The 19715-nt window shown below is 45.2% G+C and overlaps 1 protein-coding gene across 1 annotated transcript in view; it reads left to right on the plus strand.

Moving 5' to 3' along the window:
- WWC1 (WW and C2 domain containing 1) overlaps window positions 1-19715 on the plus strand; it is a 156192-nt gene that overhangs the window by 75043 nt on the left and 61434 nt on the right. The window contains exons 2-3 of the mRNA XM_027970481.2: window positions 1805-1914; window positions 9772-9975. Of these exons, the coding sequence (XP_027826282.2) occupies window positions 1805-1914; window positions 9772-9975 (314 nt within the window). The remainder of the gene's footprint in view (window positions 1-1804; window positions 1915-9771; window positions 9976-19715) is intronic.

Below are 19715 nucleotides of genomic sequence, written 5' to 3' on the forward strand. Positions count from 1 at the left end.
GTTATTTCATCTTTCTCTTCGTCTCTGTTTCCCCTTCTGGGAAGTGGAGAAGAATGTTCTTTCAGCATTCATTCGCACCAGGATCTAAATGTTTTTACAATCATGACTTTATTTAACCTGACAACTTGGAGAGTTATTATCCCCACATTTTAGATAAAAATACTGAGGCTCAGAGAGGGACACTTAAGTTACCATACTTAAACAGATAATAAGTGATGCCTACTGAATCCTAATTGGACAGGGCTTAGTCTATTTTATATCATATAGACCTCTGCCTCATCCTTGTCTCCCATAATACAGCAGTATGATTAACAGAGCTTTGGTGCTATCCACTCCTTCAGTCGGTAGCTGTGTTCTCAGTCTACCAGACCCCGGATGTATAGTGGCATGTGAACACACTAGGTCCGTCCACCAGGGGCTCTTTCACTGTTTCTTTTTTCCCCACGCATTTTGCTTTTCTTTCTTTTTAAAAAATTTATTTGGCTGTGCTGGGTCTTAGTTGCAGCAGACAGGATCTAGTTCCCTGACCAGGACGGGACCTGGGTCCCCGGCATTGGGAGCACAGAGTCTTAGCCACTGGACCACCAGGGAAGTCTCAGCACATATTTTGCTTTCAGCTTAATTTGGGGTGGGTTTAAGAGAGGAGGAGATTGCATGGGCTAGGAGAGTCATCTCCTATGGCTTGGAGGGAAGCTCTTGACCAGGAATCCTAGACCCCATCCCACTCATCTTTCCTCCTGTTGCATTGTATCTCAGTTTGCCAGTCTGTCGGAAGAGTGTTGAAGCACAACAGTCTTCCAGAAGTGGGAGGGGGCGGGAGCAGACAGGAGAGGGAGAAGATTGTTGTTGTTCAGTTGCTAAGTTGTGTCCGACTTTTTGCAACCCTGTGGACTGCAGCACGCCAGGGAGAATATTATGTGTGTGTATTTTAGGCAGATGCAGTGATGGGGAGAAACTAACCGGGCCATCCAAAGTGGCCACTCAGGCTGACCTCAGTGTTTCCAGATTCCCTGCATGCTGGCTAAAGTGCTGGACCAAGGGCTTGTGATGTTTTTGAGCCTTGACAAACCTTCGTCTGTTTAGTTGGGTGGTCTGTCTATCTGACATAGTCGCCGAGACTGAGTGGTTACCACCACCTCACTCCCCATTTGGGAAGTCCCAATATGGGGACTTTGAGGGTGGTTATGGCTAAAAAATCAGTTTGGCCTGGATTGTAGAGAGAAGGACAGCAGTGGGTACAGGCATTTGGGAACCAGCCCAGGAAGCAAAAAAAAAAAAAAAAAAAACCCAAAAAACCGCGTTTGGCCAAACTCACAGGGAGGGAACATCTGTTCTTCTAGATGCTGCAGCGAGCTAGCTTTTCAGAGGGGAAATAGGTAAGACAAACATGGACAGAGCCTGAAGGACGGCTGGGGCTGGAGTGGGCGAAGTGCCCTGTGAGTGGAGAAGCCAGAGAGAGATTTGAGTCTGAGTCCAGAAGCCAGGCTCGACCTTCGAGCCCTTCCCTGTGACCCCTCACTCAGAGACGTAACAGTGAGGCCCAGAGAAGGCAGGCGACTCGCTCGGAATCCCTTCCCAGTTGGTGGCAAAGTTGGGACCAGAGCAGATTCCCTGCCTCCCTCCCAGGTGACCTTATCCTGTTGCTCCGATACGTGTTCATCTTCCTGGGGACGACGGGGCCAGGGCGCAGAGCTTCTGCATCTGGTGGGCCAGCCCAGAGGGGCAGGGAGGCTATAAGCAGCCATGAATGCAGCTTTCTGGGGACCATAGGCTGACGGAGTCTTTTTCTCCTCTCCCTTGCCAGGTACACCAAACCGCTCACCTTCGCCGACTGCATTAGTGACGAGCTGCCACTGGGATGGGAAGAGGCGTACGACCCACAGGTCGGGGATTACTTCATAGACCACAACACCAGTAAGTCCCCTCCACCCATCCCGCCACCTCCTGGCCAGCCCCCACGTCTGGAAGAACTACCAGCAGGGGCTTGTGAAGCCAGATTGTGTTTTGTTTCACACAGAGTTGGATAGAGATGTCAGTGTAGATATAGATAGATAATGTATGCTCATATATAAATAACAGTTTAGAAGAGTTTTAAATAGAATCTAGAACTCTGTGTCTCACAACCCATCTCCCCAATTTTACAGAAGTAACCACTGCTAGCCATTTCTTGTGTATCTCTCCAGAAACTTCCCAGTCATGTGTGCATACATATATATATATATATATATTTTTTTTTTAACATATATTGATTTCCACAGGGCTTCCCTGGTGGCTCAGATGGTAAATAATCTGCCTGTAATGCAGGAAACCTGGGTTTGGTCTCTGGGTTGGGAAGATCCCCTGGAGAAGGGGATGACTACCCACTCTAGTGTTCTTGCCTGGAGAATTCCGTAGACAGAGGAGCCTGGCAGGCTACAGTCCATGGGGTCATAGAGAATCAAACATGACTGAGCAACTGACACTTTCACTTTCATTGATTTCTATGCACCATACGTAAAATAGATGGCCAGTGGGAATTTGCCATATGACTCAGGAAGCTCAAAACGGTGCTCTGTGACAACCTAGAGGGCAGGGATGGTGGGAGGGAGGTTCATGCATACACATTGTTTTCATAGAGGGTAGATGTGTCTGTGTCGTCCCCAGATTATTTTTTAGCAGCCACTGCCCCTGAAGCAAGTCCCCAGCAGCATACAGCATGTGTCTATAATGGATGGTCTGAGTGATGTATGTATGTATCTCCAGCCCATCACACCAGTCAGCCCACTTTCATTTTGTATCTGTGGTCCAGATATCCCGATCCAGAATGAAGATTCCTAGTGTCTTTGTCTCTGGGACTTTGATGGAAGTATAGGTTGAGAAGGGGAGAAGCATATTGTCTGACAGGTGGAAGAACCCAGGTTGAGGTCTTCCAGGCAGGGAGAGTTGATGCGTTCTTGGGCCTCATCCACTGTGCACCTTTTTGGCCAAGACTGTTCTTGTCCTTGGGAATTTGCTGCCCTATTTGTTCATGTATAATAGAGGAAAGAGGATTTTTCTGTCTCGATCTCAGCCTTCTGAACTGTGGGATTCCTCTTGTCCTTTCAGGCAAGAGGAGAATGGAATGCAGTGGCACATGTCCGAAGGTTGAGATTAGGGCGCTGAATCCTAGTAGCCCTTGTTTCCTGAGCATGCACTCTGTGCCATGTCCTGGACAAGGCACTTAATTAGGCATCATCTCATGCAATCCTCGCAACACCCCCATGGGATGCTAGGATGATTATGTGTGCATGCGCAGTCATGTCCAACTCTTTGTGACCCCATGGACTATAGCCTGCCAGAAGGGAAAGAGCCTGGTTCTTCCACTGGTGCGTCTGTGTGCGTGCGAAGACTCTTCAGTTGTACCCAACTCTTTGAGACCCTGCCAGGCTTCTCTGTCCATGGGATTTTCCAGGCAAGAGTACTGGAGTGGGATGCCATTTCCTACTCTAGGGGCTCTTCCCTACCCAGGGATTGAACCTGAGTCTCCTGCATTGGAGGCAGATTCTTTACCATTAGTGCCACCTGGGAAGCACTAGGATGATTAAGTCTGTCTTATGAATGGAACTTAGAGATAGAAATTGACTGCGCAACTCTCAGAGTCAAAGCATGGCAGGGCTGGGATTTGAACTCGTCCTGGGAGTGGAATTGGGCTTCTCCATCCACTTCCTCTTCTGGGTTTCTGTGGCACCTGGTCAAATCTCTGCTGTGCCCCTCACCATTCTGTAGTATAACCATTTACCTGTCAGGGCAGGTTCCCCAGACTTTTTGCCTGGCAAGGCACATAGTAGGTGTGTATTTGACCTTTGCTACGTAGAAAAGGTTATATGTGCATGAATGCATGGCTAAATAGATGGATGAGTGAGCAGACATGGCACCAAAGCAGAGGAGCGTTTCTGAGAGACAGCTAATGGCACTGATTGCGTTGTTGGGGGTAGCAAAGGTTTTTATTAGCACTCATGATTGCGTATTGGGTAATGAGAAGTAAATGTGCCTAATTGAGTGTGTATGGGGAAGGAGGCTAATGCTTGGAGGACTGCATGGTATACTGTGTTAAACACTGATGTACAGGAACCCTCACTAGTCCTTTCCTGTCTCTAACTGCTGAGTGAATCCCCCTCACGGAAATCTGATGGCAGGAGTGGGATTTTCTGGTGCTTCTAGGAGTCGTTGAAGAGATGGAAAGTGTGTCATGCAATGGTAGAGTGTATTCTTGAGCGGATGGCAGCAGAAATGGGGGTGTGTATAGGAAGGTGAGTAAATGAAAACCACAAAAGGAAGAATTCTCTCTGGTAGTTTTGCCAGCAGTCAGGCTGCAGGGTTTCCTTCGGCTGGAAGGTGCTCTTATTGGATGGAGGGTACCACTTCTAGAGGACGGAGCCAGTGATACAAATGGTGGTGTGCACAAGGCCCACTCATTCAGAGCTGTGGACTCGGACCAATCCTCTGTGAGTGACTGCAGTTATGGTTTTGTCTTGTTTAGTAATTTTATTTGTTTATTTTGGGCTGTGCTGGGTCTTCATTGCTGCAGGGGCTGCTCTCTAGTTGTGGTGAACAGGGGCTCCTCCCTACCTGTGGTGAGCAGGCTTCTCATTGAGGTGGCTTCTCTTGTTGCGGAGCACAGACTCTAGCATACAGGCTTCAGTAGCTGCACGCAGCTCCTGGGCTCCAGAGCACAGGCTCGATAGCTATGGCACATGGGCTTAGTTGCCCCGTGGCATGTGGGGTCTTCCTGGACCAGGAATCAAGCCTGTGTCCCCTGCACTGGCAGGCAGGTTCTTTACCACTGAACCACCAGGGAAAACCCCTAAAGTTACTGTTATAGAGTTATAGACACAATAGAATTGAACAACAAATTAAATCCACCATCAAGCGTTCATTCATTCAGCAAATATTTATTGACCTCCTACAATGTTCTAGGCACTGTACTGGGAGCATGGGGTACATGAGAGTGCAAGATGGCAATGATCCGATCCTTGCCTTCATAGAGCTTTCATTTTGGCAGAAGCAGCAGAAGATAAACAGAAAAAGTAAGCCAATTGTGTAGTGTATTTTTAAATTCTCAGGGTTATGAGAAAAGGGAGAAGCAGAGCGTGGGGCTGAGGTGTGGTGTGTGTGTTTGTGGGTGGCACGGGAGGGACAATGTTGAGAAAATGCTCTCTGAGCTAAGACTTGAAGGAGGTGGGGGGAGTGTTTCAAGTAGAGAGGGTTGATCGAGCGAAAATGCCAATGTGTGATCACATTTTGCTTCTCAAGGCGTGACAGGGAGGCAGGTGTGCATTTAGCAGAATTTGTGAGGAAGTGGGGAGGAGGGCATCAGGCCAGGTGGTAGCAGGGCCTGGATGGGGCAGTGATCCACCTGAAGGGCTCAAGCTTTTATTCCACGTGATGGGAGCCATTGAAGATCCCCTAGAGGAGGAAATGGCAACCCATTCCAGTATCTTTGCCTGGAGAATCCCATGGACAGAGGAGCCTGGTGGGCTACAGTCCATAGGGTCACCAAGAGTCAGACATGACTGAAGTGACTTGGCATGGAGAATTTTAAAACAGACGCATGGTGTGATCTGTTTTGTGTCTTAAAAATGGTCATTCTGGCTGCTTTGCTGAGAGTAGACAATGGAACAAGCACGGACATAGGGAAACTTGTGAAAGAATGTCGCAGTAGTCCAGGTGACAAAGGACAGTGGCCCGGACCAAGGCTATAGTGGTGGAGGTGGTGAGAAGTGGCCTGAAGCTGGAGGAAGCCAACAAGGCTTCCCGATAGATTACATGTGGGGTGTGGAAGAAAAGGAATGAAGGAGCCTCTCCGAGCAGGTGACAGGATGGAGTTGCCATCCATTGGATGGAGAAAGCTGCAAGAGGAGTGATGTGTTTAGGAAGGAAGAACAAGGGTTTGCTGTGATGGGTCACATCTTCCATGCCTGTTATCCATCTGAGAGGAGATGTTGGTCAGTTTAATGTAAGAATCAGGTGTTTGGAAAAGAGAACTGGGCTGAAGGTTGGCATTTGGGAGCTGTTGGCATAAAGAGAGTACTCATTTATTTATTAAATATTTATTTGTTAATTTGTGGGCATTTATTTCTCAAATTTACAATGATTGTAGCTTCATGTTCTGGCATGGATTGTATTTATCATGATTAGATGGTTTTAATCAGTGATCAAATTGTGTTTTCTGTTTTCTCTTCACCCTGTGTCATGAATATTTGAGAGATGCTACACAGTCTTCATATTTGCCATTTTTAATGTATCAAACAGATGCATCAATACATTGTGACACATAAAATGAGTGTAGCATAATACCCCTTTCAACTGACCTTTTGGGTTCTTTCCATTTGTTTGTTATAAAAAATAACACTGGAGGGAGAGTCTTTAAGCATATTGCTTTATTCTTCTGTGATCCTTTCCTGGAGTCGCACTCCAAATGTAGGATCGCCAAGTGAAAGGTTGTGGACACTTTGAGACTTCTGGTAGCTCTTCCTAGTTTGATAATATTTCTAAAAGATCGAGTCAATCTGTATTACTACAAGCAATGAGAGTACCGTTTTCCTCATGCCTTGATCAGTATATGACTAATTTCACTTCTTTACTTTTGATACATTCATCACAGGTTTAAACTGTTACTTCATTGTGTTTCATTTGCATTCCTTTGCAGAGCAACAAGGTTGGAATTTCTCCAGATGTTCAGCTGTTTTTAAGACAATCGTAATTCAAGCCCTTGGAGAATTCAGTAGTGTTAGTCACATGGGTGCTTGTGTGGTGCATGTAGAAAGCAGGCGTGTGGTGGGGTGAGGAGTATGTGAAGCCCGTGAACTGTGAGCTGTATGGAGAGGGGGCGGTGTATTTGTAGGTAGAGGTTTGGGGCCTGGGGGAGGAAGGAGGACTGGGTCTCAATGATGGTTGTATTCAATCAATTAAATGTTTGTTGGAAGTAGCTACCTTTTGGGGAGAGAGCGAATGAAGGGGAAGGGGATGAAGGGATGATTTTGTATGGAGCTGATTTTGTGACACACTGAATGATTCAGCTATGTCCATGTTTAATAAAAACAAGAACTGAAAAATAGTTGACCAAGGACTTCCCTGGTGGTCCGGTGGTTGGGAATCTGCCCTGCAGAGCAGGGGACACGAGTTCAATCTCTGGTGGGGGAACTAGGATCCCACATGCCGTGGAGCAGCTAAGCCCACGTGCCACACTGAGCCCTCAAGCCAGAGTTAGAGAGTCTGTGCCCACAGCGAAAGATCCCACATGATGTAGCCAAGAGCTGACACAGCTAGATAAATAAACAAGGAAATAAATAGTCAACCAAGGGGGTCTCTAAGAACCTGCCCTGGTGTAAAGTTATCTATTCTGGTGAGATGGAAGTTAAGGAAGGAGAGTGAGCATAGCAGGGGCTGGGCGTGGGAGGATGTCCTCTGAGTGTGATTAGTTCAGGACAAACAGGCCATTTTCACACCTTGTTTTCTTTCCCAGAAAAAGGGAGGAGGAGAGCTTGCAGAATAGCTATTCACAGATAATTCAAACACTGGCCTCAGTGAATAGTGTTGGCTTTACTCTCACCGTTGTTTGTTTACTTTACCTGGGTGCAAGTGCTCTTCAGCTTCCAGGGAAGCAGTGAGGCGGGGCCCCTTACTCTCTTTAAAAATCAGAAAAGTAGATTCAGAGAGGCTAAGCAACCTGCCCATTGTAACACAGTGACCACTGGCAGGCGTGAGAACGTGGCCCTGCTACCTCTGTGATCATTCTCCCAGTCTCTTCTTTCTTTCACTGGAAATGCTCACTGGGGCCTATTCAGGAGGACTGAGAGTGAAAGGACCTGTGAGAGGAGGCTCTAACTCAGTTCCCCAGGAGCCAGACACAGGACATTAGTGAAAGACGCAGATAGATTGTGGACCCGTGGTGGCCAAATCTTCTGAATGTTCAAGAAAAACCAGAGATCAAGATTGTAATGTATAAATCTCCTTGTTAATCTAGAAAAATGGTATGATGAACCTATTTGCAGGACAGAAAGAGGCCAAGGTGCAGATTTGTGGACCCAGTAGGGGAAGGAGAGCTCGGGGTGAATTGAGAGAGTGGCACTGACGTGTGTACACTACCGGGTATAGAATAGACAGCTAGTGTGAAGCGGCTGAATAGCGCAGGGAGCTCAGCTCAGTGCTCTGTGATGACCTGGAGTGTGGGGGTGGGGGTTGACAGGAGGCTCAAGAGGGAGGGGTTATATGTATACATATACCTGATCCGAAAAGAGTTGGACACAACTGAGCAACTAACGCTGAAAACCTGATTCACTTCATTGTACAGCAGAGGCTAACACGATATTATAAAACAATTATGTTCCAATTTTAAAAAATTAAACATGAATTTTTAAAAATCTCCTTATTTTTATATGCCAGTAATCAATTCAAAATTACTAAAGTTGTTTGGGCTAAGCAAAACTTACCTGCAAGCTGAATTTACCATATGGCTGTGATTATATAATTTCTGGAGTGTCAGTCGTCCCATACCCCACCTTCCAGCTGGGAAATGACTGAGGAGTTGGCAGTCAATGGGCATTGATTCTTTGACATTAACATTGCTTTGACCTTTTCCATATCTGCTCAGCTGCCAGCTACCCTTTTAAAAACATTTTTTTTGGTCCTATTACTTTTTTCTAAATTATCACTGTGTATTTTTATTGGATACATAATTTAAAAAATAAAAAAGAATGAAGAAAAAAAAAGAAAAAAAAAAGAATGAAGAAAAAGCATCCTACCAACAAGACATATCTGCTGTTGATAGTTTGCTGTTTCCTCGTAATCTGTTTGAGAATGTACATATGTATTTTGATAAATACAAAACTATTTATGCAATTTTGCACCCAGTTGTTATTATTGTTTAGTTGCTAAATTATCTCCAGTTCTGTTGAGACCTCAGTACTCACACCCATCTTTTTTTTCATTGTAAGCACCTTTCTGGTTTTTTTTTTTTTTCCCCCCAAAGACATTATTTTTTAATGGCTGTTTTAGTGTATTGTGTAAATATAGCATACGTATTTGAGCAGGAATTTCTTGTGTGACCTTGAGCAAGTCACTTAACTTCTTTATGTCTCAGTTTTCTCTTTTGTTTAACCAGAGTAATAAAAGAATTTCCTCTATAGAGTTAATGTGAGGATTAGAGGAGTAAATAGATACAAAGTAAATGAAATAGTGCTTGGCATAGAGTAAACATTAAATAAGTGCTTGTTTATGATGAAGATGATTTTATACAAATGCATCTTTGCCTGAATTTATTACTTTTTGTAATAAATTACTGTGGGAGGATTTATTGGATGAAGGGTATTAACATTTTAAGTCTCTTGATTTTCGTTGTCAGATAGCCCTTTAGGAAGGCTGTTCTAATTTACATACTGTGTGGACACAGTACGTCTATACATCTTTTGAAATATCAGTTATTTTATTTCCCTTTACTATTTACCAAAATGAATGACTTTAACTATCTGTAATATTGTTGAACCTCTCTGTCTTACGTTAGAATTCATATCTGTTCATTCTGGCTATTCTCTGAGTAACTGCAGGTTTGGAAATTGATCCTGGTTTTTTGTGTATGTTTGTTTGCTTAATCCAAATGAAGAGTCTCTGCTATTCAAAAGGCAAGTTTAACCCATTTACATTTATTGTGATTTTATATTTATTATACTTTTTGTTCTGTGGTAGATTCTATAGGCCACCAACTCAACAGACATTTTTGAGGTGCTAATCTAGGATCTCTGGGGTCTGTTCCAGAAACCACTCAGATTGAGGATCCTCGGGTTCAATGGCGGAGGGAGCAGGAGCACATGCTGAAGGATTACCTGGTGGTGGCCCAGGAGGCCCTGAGTGCACAAAAGGAGATCTACCAGGTGAAGCAGCAGCGCTTGGAGCTTGCACAGCAGGAGTACCAGCAGCTGCACGCCGTCTGGGAGCACAAGCTTGGCTCCCAGGTCAGCTGTGAGTACCTCCCACCACCAGTACCCCCACCAGCATGACCTCAAGGAAGAGGAAACGGCCACACTGAGTCCTGCATGTGTTGCCTCTCGATACTTCTCAGATCTACCTGGGTTCTTTCCTCTCCACTCCTTGTACAGACCACCACCCTTTTCCTGCTCCTGCTTGTGCTTTGCTATGATTCATCCGCCATTTTCATTCCATTTCCTTTCATTCAGTTTTCATCTCAGAATGCCAGTTGACTTACCTATCTCCTTATTTGAAGCCCTTTAGTGGCTGGGGGAAGCGGGGGTAGTTTTTGGTTAATGTACAGAGTTTCAGTTTGGAAAGATGAAGATGTTTTGGAGGTGGATGGTGTTGATGGCTGCACAACAGTGTAAATGTATATAAGGCCTCTGAAATATATAGTTTGAAATGGTTAAAGTGGTAAATTTTATGTTATGTGTATTTTTTCGCATCACTCTTTCCATGGCTTACACAGACCCATGTGATCAGACTCCTGCCAGCCACTCCCACCTCCACTGATGCTCCCAGTCACTAGGATCTAGGTGTGCTAAGCACACCCATTCTGCTCCCTAGCCTGCCCTGCACCTTTCTACCTCGGGGCTTCTGTCCTTGCTGCTCCCCTGCCTAGAAAAATTTTCTATTGATCCATTTGCACGGCTGGCTCCTTCTCACCCTTCCAGTCGTTTCCTCTGAGAGGCTTGCCTCTGACAACTCCATCCTCAGATGCCCTTCCCCAGCATTAGCCTCTGTAATGGCTGTTTATTTTGTTCATAGCACTATCACAGTACATCTGCTTATACATCTGTTGGTATTTCCTAGTGGAGGAAATTTCCTATTTCCCTTGTTCACCCTCATATCTGCAGGAGGAGAACAAGCACCCCAGTCCTTCATTCTCAGTGTAGGGAAATGCCAGATCCATAGCTCTCAAAGAGCCCATTGACCTTTTCTGATGTTTTGGGGTTTGGGTTTTTGGTTTTTTTTTTGGTCTTCTGCCACTATTTTTAATAGCTAATCCTTTTCTATGTTTACTGAGTGCTTACTAAATGCTCACCTACAGTCTGAATATGTTATTTCAGTTAATTCTCATAACAGTTCTGTGGGGGAGCACAATTAATATCTTCCTGTAACAGATGAAAAATCTGCAGATTAGAGAAGACTAATAGCATACCCAGGGTCTTACAGCTGGTAAGAGATGATAAGTTACAAACACAGTTCTCTCCCCTAACATCTGCAGTTTGGGCCAAGGGGCCAGCTTTAAGCCATGGTGACAGGGTTTTCATGCCTTGGCTGGGTAACCAAACACTCCCCCTGTGTGAAGGCCCCACTTTGAGAAATTTGGTCTGGGACGAGGAGAGTGAGTAGGTTACTCAATGTCCCAACCCTGCCCTTTTCCTTGGCAACTCAGGGAAAAACTCAGAATCTCAGATTATAGAAAAGAACTGCATTATACTCATTAGCTGTTTCTAGGTCAAATAATGTCCTAGAGACCATCATGAGGGTTTTAGCACTTAATCTGTCTTAATCAGCTGGGACTGCCATAACAAATTACCACAGACCAGGTGGCTTTAACCACAGACACTTATTTTCCCACAGTTGTGGCGGCTAGAATCCTGAGATCAGGGTGTCAGCACAGCTGGGTTCTGGTGGGACCCTCTTCCCACCTTCTCACTGTGTCTTCACATGGCAGAGAGAAGAGAAAACAACAAGCTCTGTGCTGTCTCTTATAAGACCACTAATCCTATCATGAGGGCCCCATCCCTATAACCTCATCTAACCTTAATTACCTCCCAAAGGCCCCCTTCTCCAAATACTATTACAATAGGGGTTAGGACTTCAATATATGAATTTCCGGGGAACACAATTTAGTCCATGGCATTATTTTTACCAGAACCCTGGAGGGAGATGTTAATATCCCTAGTGAAATTCAGATTCAAAGAGATTTTTTTTTTTTCGTTCTGTAGTCTGAAATAGTGACAAATGTATAGAAAAACAGACCTTCCTATTTTGGAGGTCAGGATGTATACAGGGACCCCAAGTATCACACCCTGAATAACTTACTAACTTTGGGGGGTAAAATGTATTTTTTATATTGAAGAGCTGCAGCCACAGCCATCTTACACAGGGGTTAAATTAGCATCACCAATAATGAGACAAACTGACATTGTATACTTTCTGTTGTGATGCAATAAAAAAAACATCACTGAGGATTCTTGACAAAAAATGTTTACTCTCAATCGAATTCATGAAGAAACAACCAGACAAATCCATACTGCACAGTATCCTACAAGATAATTACCCTACACACTTTCAAAAAATAGTGCTGTGAGAAAAAAGCAGAAAGAGGGGCAATGTTGCAGGTTACAAAATGAAAAAAGTCTAGGGAGGCATAAGTGCAATGAAGTGTTTGCACCTTGGCTAGACCATGGATGGAGGGGAAAGCAGCCATAAAGATATTCTCAGGCAATTGGAAGATTTTCTTAGATATAATAATGACTTTGTAACTGTGTAGGAGAATGTCCTGTTCCTAAGACATTCGTGTGACATCATGTCTGCAACTTAATTCCAAAAAAATCCGGGGTGGTGAGGGCGGTGGGCGTGGGGATGGTAAATGAAAAAACTATGATGTCAGTCTAAGTGAGGTCAATGACTCATTGATGGTTTTGGATATGGGATGGGTTTTTCCCAATAATCATTTATTGAGGGATTTTATGATCCAGGCAGGCATCCGACTGAGAGAATAAGAGTGAAGGGTGGGATAGACAGAACAGATGTGGGGAAATGCTAAAAGTTGGTAGATCTAGATGAAGGATCTATCAATATTCATCACATTATGCTTTCAAATTTCCAGTAGATACAAAGGTTTCAAAATAAAAATTTAGGGTGGGGAAAAGAGCCAAGTGGCAGCAGTGACACATTCTTAGTGGGAGCTGTCCTGTGTGTTGTGGATATTTAACAGCATTCCTGGTCTCTGCCTATAGCGTCTCCCACCCAGGGTTGCGATAACCAAAAATGAGTGCAGACACTGCCCCAGGGTGGGCTAAATTGCCCCCATCCAGAAACCACTGGTCTAGGTAAATCACTTAGCACAATTCCCTTAGAATGTATTAAAAGCTCAATAAATATTCTTTTGATAAGAAATACATTACATAATCTTTTGAGAACGTGGACTCTGTAGCTGGACTGCTGGGGTCCGGCCCAGGATATGCAACTTCCTAGCTGTTCAACTTTGTACAAGTGATGCTGCTTCTCTCTGCATGAAGTTTTTCATCTGTAAAATTGACAGGGACTTCCCTGTGGTTAAGACTCTGTGCTTCCAATGCAGAGGGCAGGAGTTTGATCCCTGGTTGGGGAACTAAGATCCCACATGCTGTGTGGTATGGCCAAAAATAAGTATAAAACTGACATAATAATAGTGTTACCTTCCACAAGTGTGTTTGCACTTGGAATACTAGTTATCACATTCTTAAACTCACAATAGATAATATCAATATTTATTTGATATCAATTCATTGGCATTGAAATGACCACGATTTTTAACCAATCCCTGGAACCAGTAAGAATAGAAGTGAAGTGAAGTCACTCAGTCGTGTCCGACTCTTTGCGACCCCATAGACTGCAGCCTGCCAGGCTTCTCTGTCCATGGGATTTTCCAGGCAATAGTACTGGAGTGGATTGACATTTCCTTCTCAAGGGGATCTTCCCAACCCAGGGCTCAAACCCGGGTCTCCCACATTGTAGACAGAGGCTTTACCGTCTGAGCCGCCAGGGAAGTCCAGTAAGAAGACAATTCCTTATAGAAAGTAATTAAGGCAGTCCTATCATATGACTCATATGACTTAAGAGCTACTACTGAGTGCTCCATCAGGTTCAAAGACACCATCATTTTGAATGTTAAAGAAGAAATCAATAGATAGCTAGTGGGAAGCTGCTGTATAGCATGGGGAGCCCAGCTCTATGACCTGTGATGACCTAGAGGGGTGGAATATGGGGATGGGAGGGAGGCTCAAGAGGGAGGAGATATATGTATGTTATAGCTGATTCACGTTGTTGTACAGCAGAAACGAACACAACATTGTAAAGCAATTATCCTCCAATTAAAAATGTTTAAAAAAGAGAATCATCTCAGATCACTAGTTCTAAGATACAGATCAGCAAGGGATGGGGGGTGTCCCTCAGCCCAAGCATCCTAGTGAAACAGGCATGACCCAGGGCTCCTCATGACTTTCTTAGGGTTTGACAAGCCAGGTTTGCCTTCCAAGTCAAGCTCTCTGGCAAGTTGATAGACCGGTGAGGTCACATGCCTCCCTCTAACGCAGATGGCCTGTCAGGGCTTGTGAGAGTTTTGCCACCTGGCCTCGACTGCTGTAGGGCTTGGCTACAGGTAGGGCTCTGCCTTGGGGATGGAGGCTTTGTTGTCATCACTGGTACAGTTTCCCACCCCGTGGGGAATGACAGAGAATTCTCATTTAACATGCATCTATTGAATTTCTGCAGGGCAATATGCTGGCCACTGTACATATGTTGTTTCAAATAACCGTGCTACACACACACAATCTTACAAGATACTGTTGTTCCCATTTTACAGATAAGAAAACTGAGGCCTAGAGAGAAGCATCTGACTTCAAAACCAATTCTCTTAATTTAACCCAAGTCTGCCAGTCAAATTCTAAGGTTTGAGGGCTGCACTGGGGTTCTTCCATCCTCTGAAAGATGAGAGCTCAGGACAGCTGGGTTCTTTGGGACCTCACCATGCTCCTTCCTCCTCCAGGCCTTGGTTTCCCATTTGGAAAATCAGTCATTGGGCGCCTTGCTGCTAAAAATGCCAGTTGAACCACCTACGTGCTTTCACTCATTCCTGAAACTAAGAAAATATCAGATAAGAGATTTTTAAGGCATATATGCACAAGGACAGGGAGACTTGGAGGAAAAGGCAGCAATAAAATGTGGAGACTTAAAGGTGGAAGGACAGATAGCAACCTACCCGATAGACCAGAGAAAAGAGGAATTGGGCTGACAGTGAGAAAAAACAGGCCTCTGGTCTACCTGGAGCACGTGCAAAAGCGTCAGGAATTGGAGGCAGTGGCTGTCTCTGTGGAATGGGAATGAAGTTAGGAGGCCCCCAAAGAAGACCAGAGGAAAGTTGTTTCTGAGACACAGACCACGAGATCTCTTCCCCAAATCAGCAAGACCCAGGCCAGTGCCCATCTCCAACCTGATGGAAAATTGGAGGTTTATTTTTAGGAGAGAGTAAAACAGAGTCTCTGGACCACAGGATACCAGGCAAGTTCAAAACTGAGGTGCACCATACTGAAAACATGGTATTCGAGTGAACATGAACTTTAGGATTGAGACCCCAGCCAGCATGTACCACTTGACTCCCAGAAGAGTACCAGGCTATTGCCTGCCAGGCTGGACAGTAGAAGAATCTGGGGAATCTGAGTCTCTTCTTTTCAGAGAAAAGGGATATGAACAGAAAAGGTGAGATTTCCCTAGTGGCCCAGTGGCTCAGAAGCTACCTGCCAATGCAGAGGACGTGGGTTCGATCCCTGGTCCGGGAAGATCCCACATGGCGGGGAGCAGCTAAACCCATGCGCCACAACTAGAGAAGCCCGCGAGCCCTAGAGTTTGTGTTCGCAGCAGGAGAAGCCGCCGCAATGAACAGGCCGAGCACCACAACTAGGGAGTAGCCCCCTGCTTGCCACAACCAGAGAACAGCCCAACAGCAACAAAGACCCAGCACAGCCAAAAGTAAGTAAATCAACAATATTAAAAATAAAGAGAAAAGTTGTAAAAACACTGACAGTGAGGATTCTTGGATGAAACAGTCCAGATAAATCCTATATGCCACACAACCCACAGTGAATCATGTAACCTATCTCCAACAAACCCTGCTCCAGCCAGCTTTTTGGGTCCCTGGTTTAAGTGTGAGCTGACGGCTGGGTTTCTGGACATCTATGGAAAGCCTCTTACATGAACAGTAGAGATGAAACAAACACCTGGCAGTGGGGAGGCCTTGTAGGAAATGGAGAGAGTGCGTGGGGAAGAAAACATGGAGAAAAGCTCACAACCGTGAAAGTAAAACAGGATGCTACATTTTATAAATAGGAGCGTTCAGAGAGCACAGAAGAGCCTTTGGAAATTGAACTACGAGAGTAGAAATGAAAAATCCACAGGAAGCCTGGAAGATAAAACTGAGGAAGTTTTCTAAAAAGCAGAACAAAAATACAATGAGATGGAAAAATAGCATCAGGCCAAGAACTCTATCCGAGTAATGAAAGCTCCAGATAGAGCAGAAGAAACAGAGGGAGAGAAGCATCAGTGACATAATTTAGAAAAATTTCCCAGAACTGATAGAGGAGATTGAAAGCGCTCAGTGAGCACCCAACACAGAGGATAAAAGTTAACTCACACCAAAGACATATCATTGTGCCACTTCAAACACTGGGAACGATTCGAGATTCTAAAAGCTTTCAGAGAGGAGAAACTAGGTCACACAAAAATGATCAGGACTCAGAATAGCTCCTGGCTTCTCAGTAGTAACACTGGAAATCTAAAAGACAATGGAGCAATGCCTTCAAACATTTAAGGAAAATAACTTCTGCCCCAGAATTCTATATCCAGCAAAACTACCCTTTAATCATGGATGTTGTCGCTGTTGTTCAGTTGCGAAGTCATGTCTGACTCTACACGCACGTTTTCCAGAAGTGTTATTTCCTTCATGCTTCCTTTCTCAGGAGGTTCCTGGAAGCGATATTCTACCAAAATGAGGAGGTAATCACAGGGGGGAAGACATGGAATTTAGGAAGGAGGAGAGAGGGAAGCAGTGGAGGTGGTGGTGGTGGGGGGTGTCCCAGGATGCCAGCCAAGCAGGGAGAATACAGACACACACCCAGCAAGACAGAGCCCAAGAAAGGAACTCAGGGAGAGGAGACTTAGATAACTGGCTGAGTGTGAGGTTGCTCAGTGATAAATTTGGGGAAAGTAAGCACACCTGCTGGGAGGGATTGAGGGCAGGAGGAGAAGGGGATGACAGAGGATGAGATGGCTGGATGGCATCACCGACTCGATGGACATGAGTTTGAGTGAACTCCGGGAGTTGGTGATGGACAGGGAGGCCTGGCGTGCTGCGATTCATGGGGTCACAAAGAGTCAGACACGACTGAGCGACTGAACTGAACTGATGCACACCTAAAAATGATAATTATTAACTTTAAGAAAAGTAACCCCAAAAATGTGCTGGAAAGAAAAAGTAAGCAAAGTTGGCTACATGCCTGGGCCCTGAATAGTGTTTACAGAGTAAGAGTAATACAAACACTGAAGGTGTCTCTGGCCAGAGTTATCTGTAAGGAAGATGAGGAGCTGAGAGGGGGTGCCCTGTGTAGGGTAGGGGTTGGGAAAGGGAGTGAGCCTAACACTCCATCCTCCAGAGAGAAATGAATACATGATGCCTAAAACAGAAAAAAAAAAAAAATCAAGAAACAGTGATGCTTGCATATTATCAAACACACAGGGTTGGATGCCCAAGAAACTGGCTGAACCCGCTGAAATGGTTCCTTTTTTGCTAGTGAGATAAGCGGATTGGGGAATGCTCTTTTTTTATAGCAAATCTGGGATGTGTAAAATATGTAGCATTTTATATAGACTGTTAGAGTATTCATACATAACTTGAATAAAAACTAAAAATTAAAAACTAGAAAAAGATGTGATCTTAAAGGCAATCTCTACGGTCCTGTTTGAATATGAGATTCTTTTGTTGTGAGTAACTGGGGGGACCCGGACACAGAAAGGAAGCTCATGACCTGTTTCTTGATTGGAGTGCTGGTCTTGATTGGAGTGCTGGTCACTTGAGTGTGTTTCTTTTGTGAAAGTCCACCAAGCTGCACACATACGATGTGTGCGCTTTTCCATTCCTATATGTGCTTTTTTACTTCAACAAAAAGATAGCTTAAAAAATAACAAGCCACATCCTATTTCTGCAGCTTTGGACAGAAACAGTACATGTCACAGTGATTCTCGAGGGTGATAATTCCAGCCCCTGGTGGCCCCTTGGCAGAGTCTCATCCTTCTCAGGTTCTCCCTTGAGGGTTTCTGAGTGTTCCCTTGGAAGAACTCCTGCCTTCCACAATCTGCCCTGGCAGCACTGGTCCCCACAGCCACCCTCTGTTGTTAGAGTCAGGACTGGCCGTGTTTCATGGGCTCTCCCAGGCTGCTACCACGCTCCCCTTAATACTTCCCCCGGTGAAGGCCAAGCCCAGCAGCTTGGGTAAACAGGCTGGTTGCAGGATCGGGTGCTCACAGAACAGGCACACTTCTTTTTCGGTGTATCTTGTTTCCTCACTGATGACGCTCATCTTTACACCATGTTTTTACTAACCATCAGTGGGTGACAAAGATTGTCAATGACCTTAAAATTTTGTCCGGAAGTGACTATCTGGGCAATTGCCTAAGTCAGTGTTTCCAGCTTTGTATCCAACCAGGTCTCTCCCTTGAAACTCCCAGTTCCAGCGGAGTTAAAGGAGTTAGCGCACAGTAAGTGAAAGCGTCGAACTGGCAACAAAATATGTATTCCTGTTCCATGCTCACAACAAGGGCTGTGCGGTCCTTCCTATCCAGGTGTTCCTGCCACTCATCTCTTCTGAGAAAGTCCAGGCTCAGTCACCGTCATCCTCATCATCACCATCATTCCAAACTCAGCAGCGGCGAAATGCTGCCCATGGTGCAGGACATCTTGTCAGTTTCTACGCAGAACAGTTTTATTTCCCAGACTTCCCAGTGTTTCATCTTAACTTTCCTAAAGCCTAATCAGAGGTTTCCCCGGTGGTGGAGTGGTAAAGAATCCACCTGCCAATGCAGGAGATGCAAGAGGTGTGGTTTTGTTCCCTGGGTCGGGAAGATCCCCTGGACAATGAAATGGCAACCTACTCCAGTGTTCTTGCCTGAGAAATCCCACAGACAGAGGCACCTGGTGGGCTTCAGTCCATGTGGTCACGAAGAGTTGGATGCAACTGATCACACACTGCACAAGCATAATCAAAAGGTCCCCCTGGTGGTTCAGATAGTAAAGAATCTGCCACAGGTTCAATCCCTGGGTCTGGGAAGATCCCCTGGAGAAGGGAATGGCAACCCACTCCAATATTCTTGCCTAGGAAATCCCGTAGACAGAGGAGCCTGGCAGGCTACAGTCAGTGGGGTCACAAAAGAGCAGGACACGATTTAGCAACTAAACAACAGCAGCAAATCAAAAGATCCACTCCAGTATTTAAACCAGGTCCAAAGAGCAGAGCAGCAGCCCCTTCATGACTGTTCCTTCCAACTCCACACACTGAAAATTGCCCGCAATCTCCAAATAAGCCTCTTTAGCCTCAGAAGAATCCAGGTCCCAGCAAGTGACGTTAAACAGAAAGGGGAGGTGATGAAATTGCTCAGACCATAAGATTAAGGACTCAGGAGAAACACTTCTCTGGCCTTTTCCTGAACAGTGCCTGTCCCTTTCCTGAACAGTGGGGTTGTGTTTAAAGACACCACGAGTCGTACACAGGGCCCATTTTCCTCTTCAGATCAGCAGGTAGGAAACTCAGAGCCAGGTCTGTGGCAGCGGCGGGTCAGAAATGGGACCTCATGGCATGCAGTGAGCCCAGCTTCACGCCACTGGCTCCTCACTCTCGCTGTTCGTTTATTTCATTTTCCTTCCTTTTAGATGGATCACTCTGTGTCCTTTTTTGTAAGCCTTAAAATCC

The sequence above is a fragment of the Ovis aries genome, chromosome 5, assembly GCF_016772045.2.
Source record: "Ovis aries strain OAR_USU_Benz2616 breed Rambouillet chromosome 5, ARS-UI_Ramb_v3.0, whole genome shotgun sequence".
NCBI classification, from domain to species: domain Eukaryota; kingdom Metazoa; phylum Chordata; class Mammalia; order Artiodactyla; family Bovidae; genus Ovis; species Ovis aries.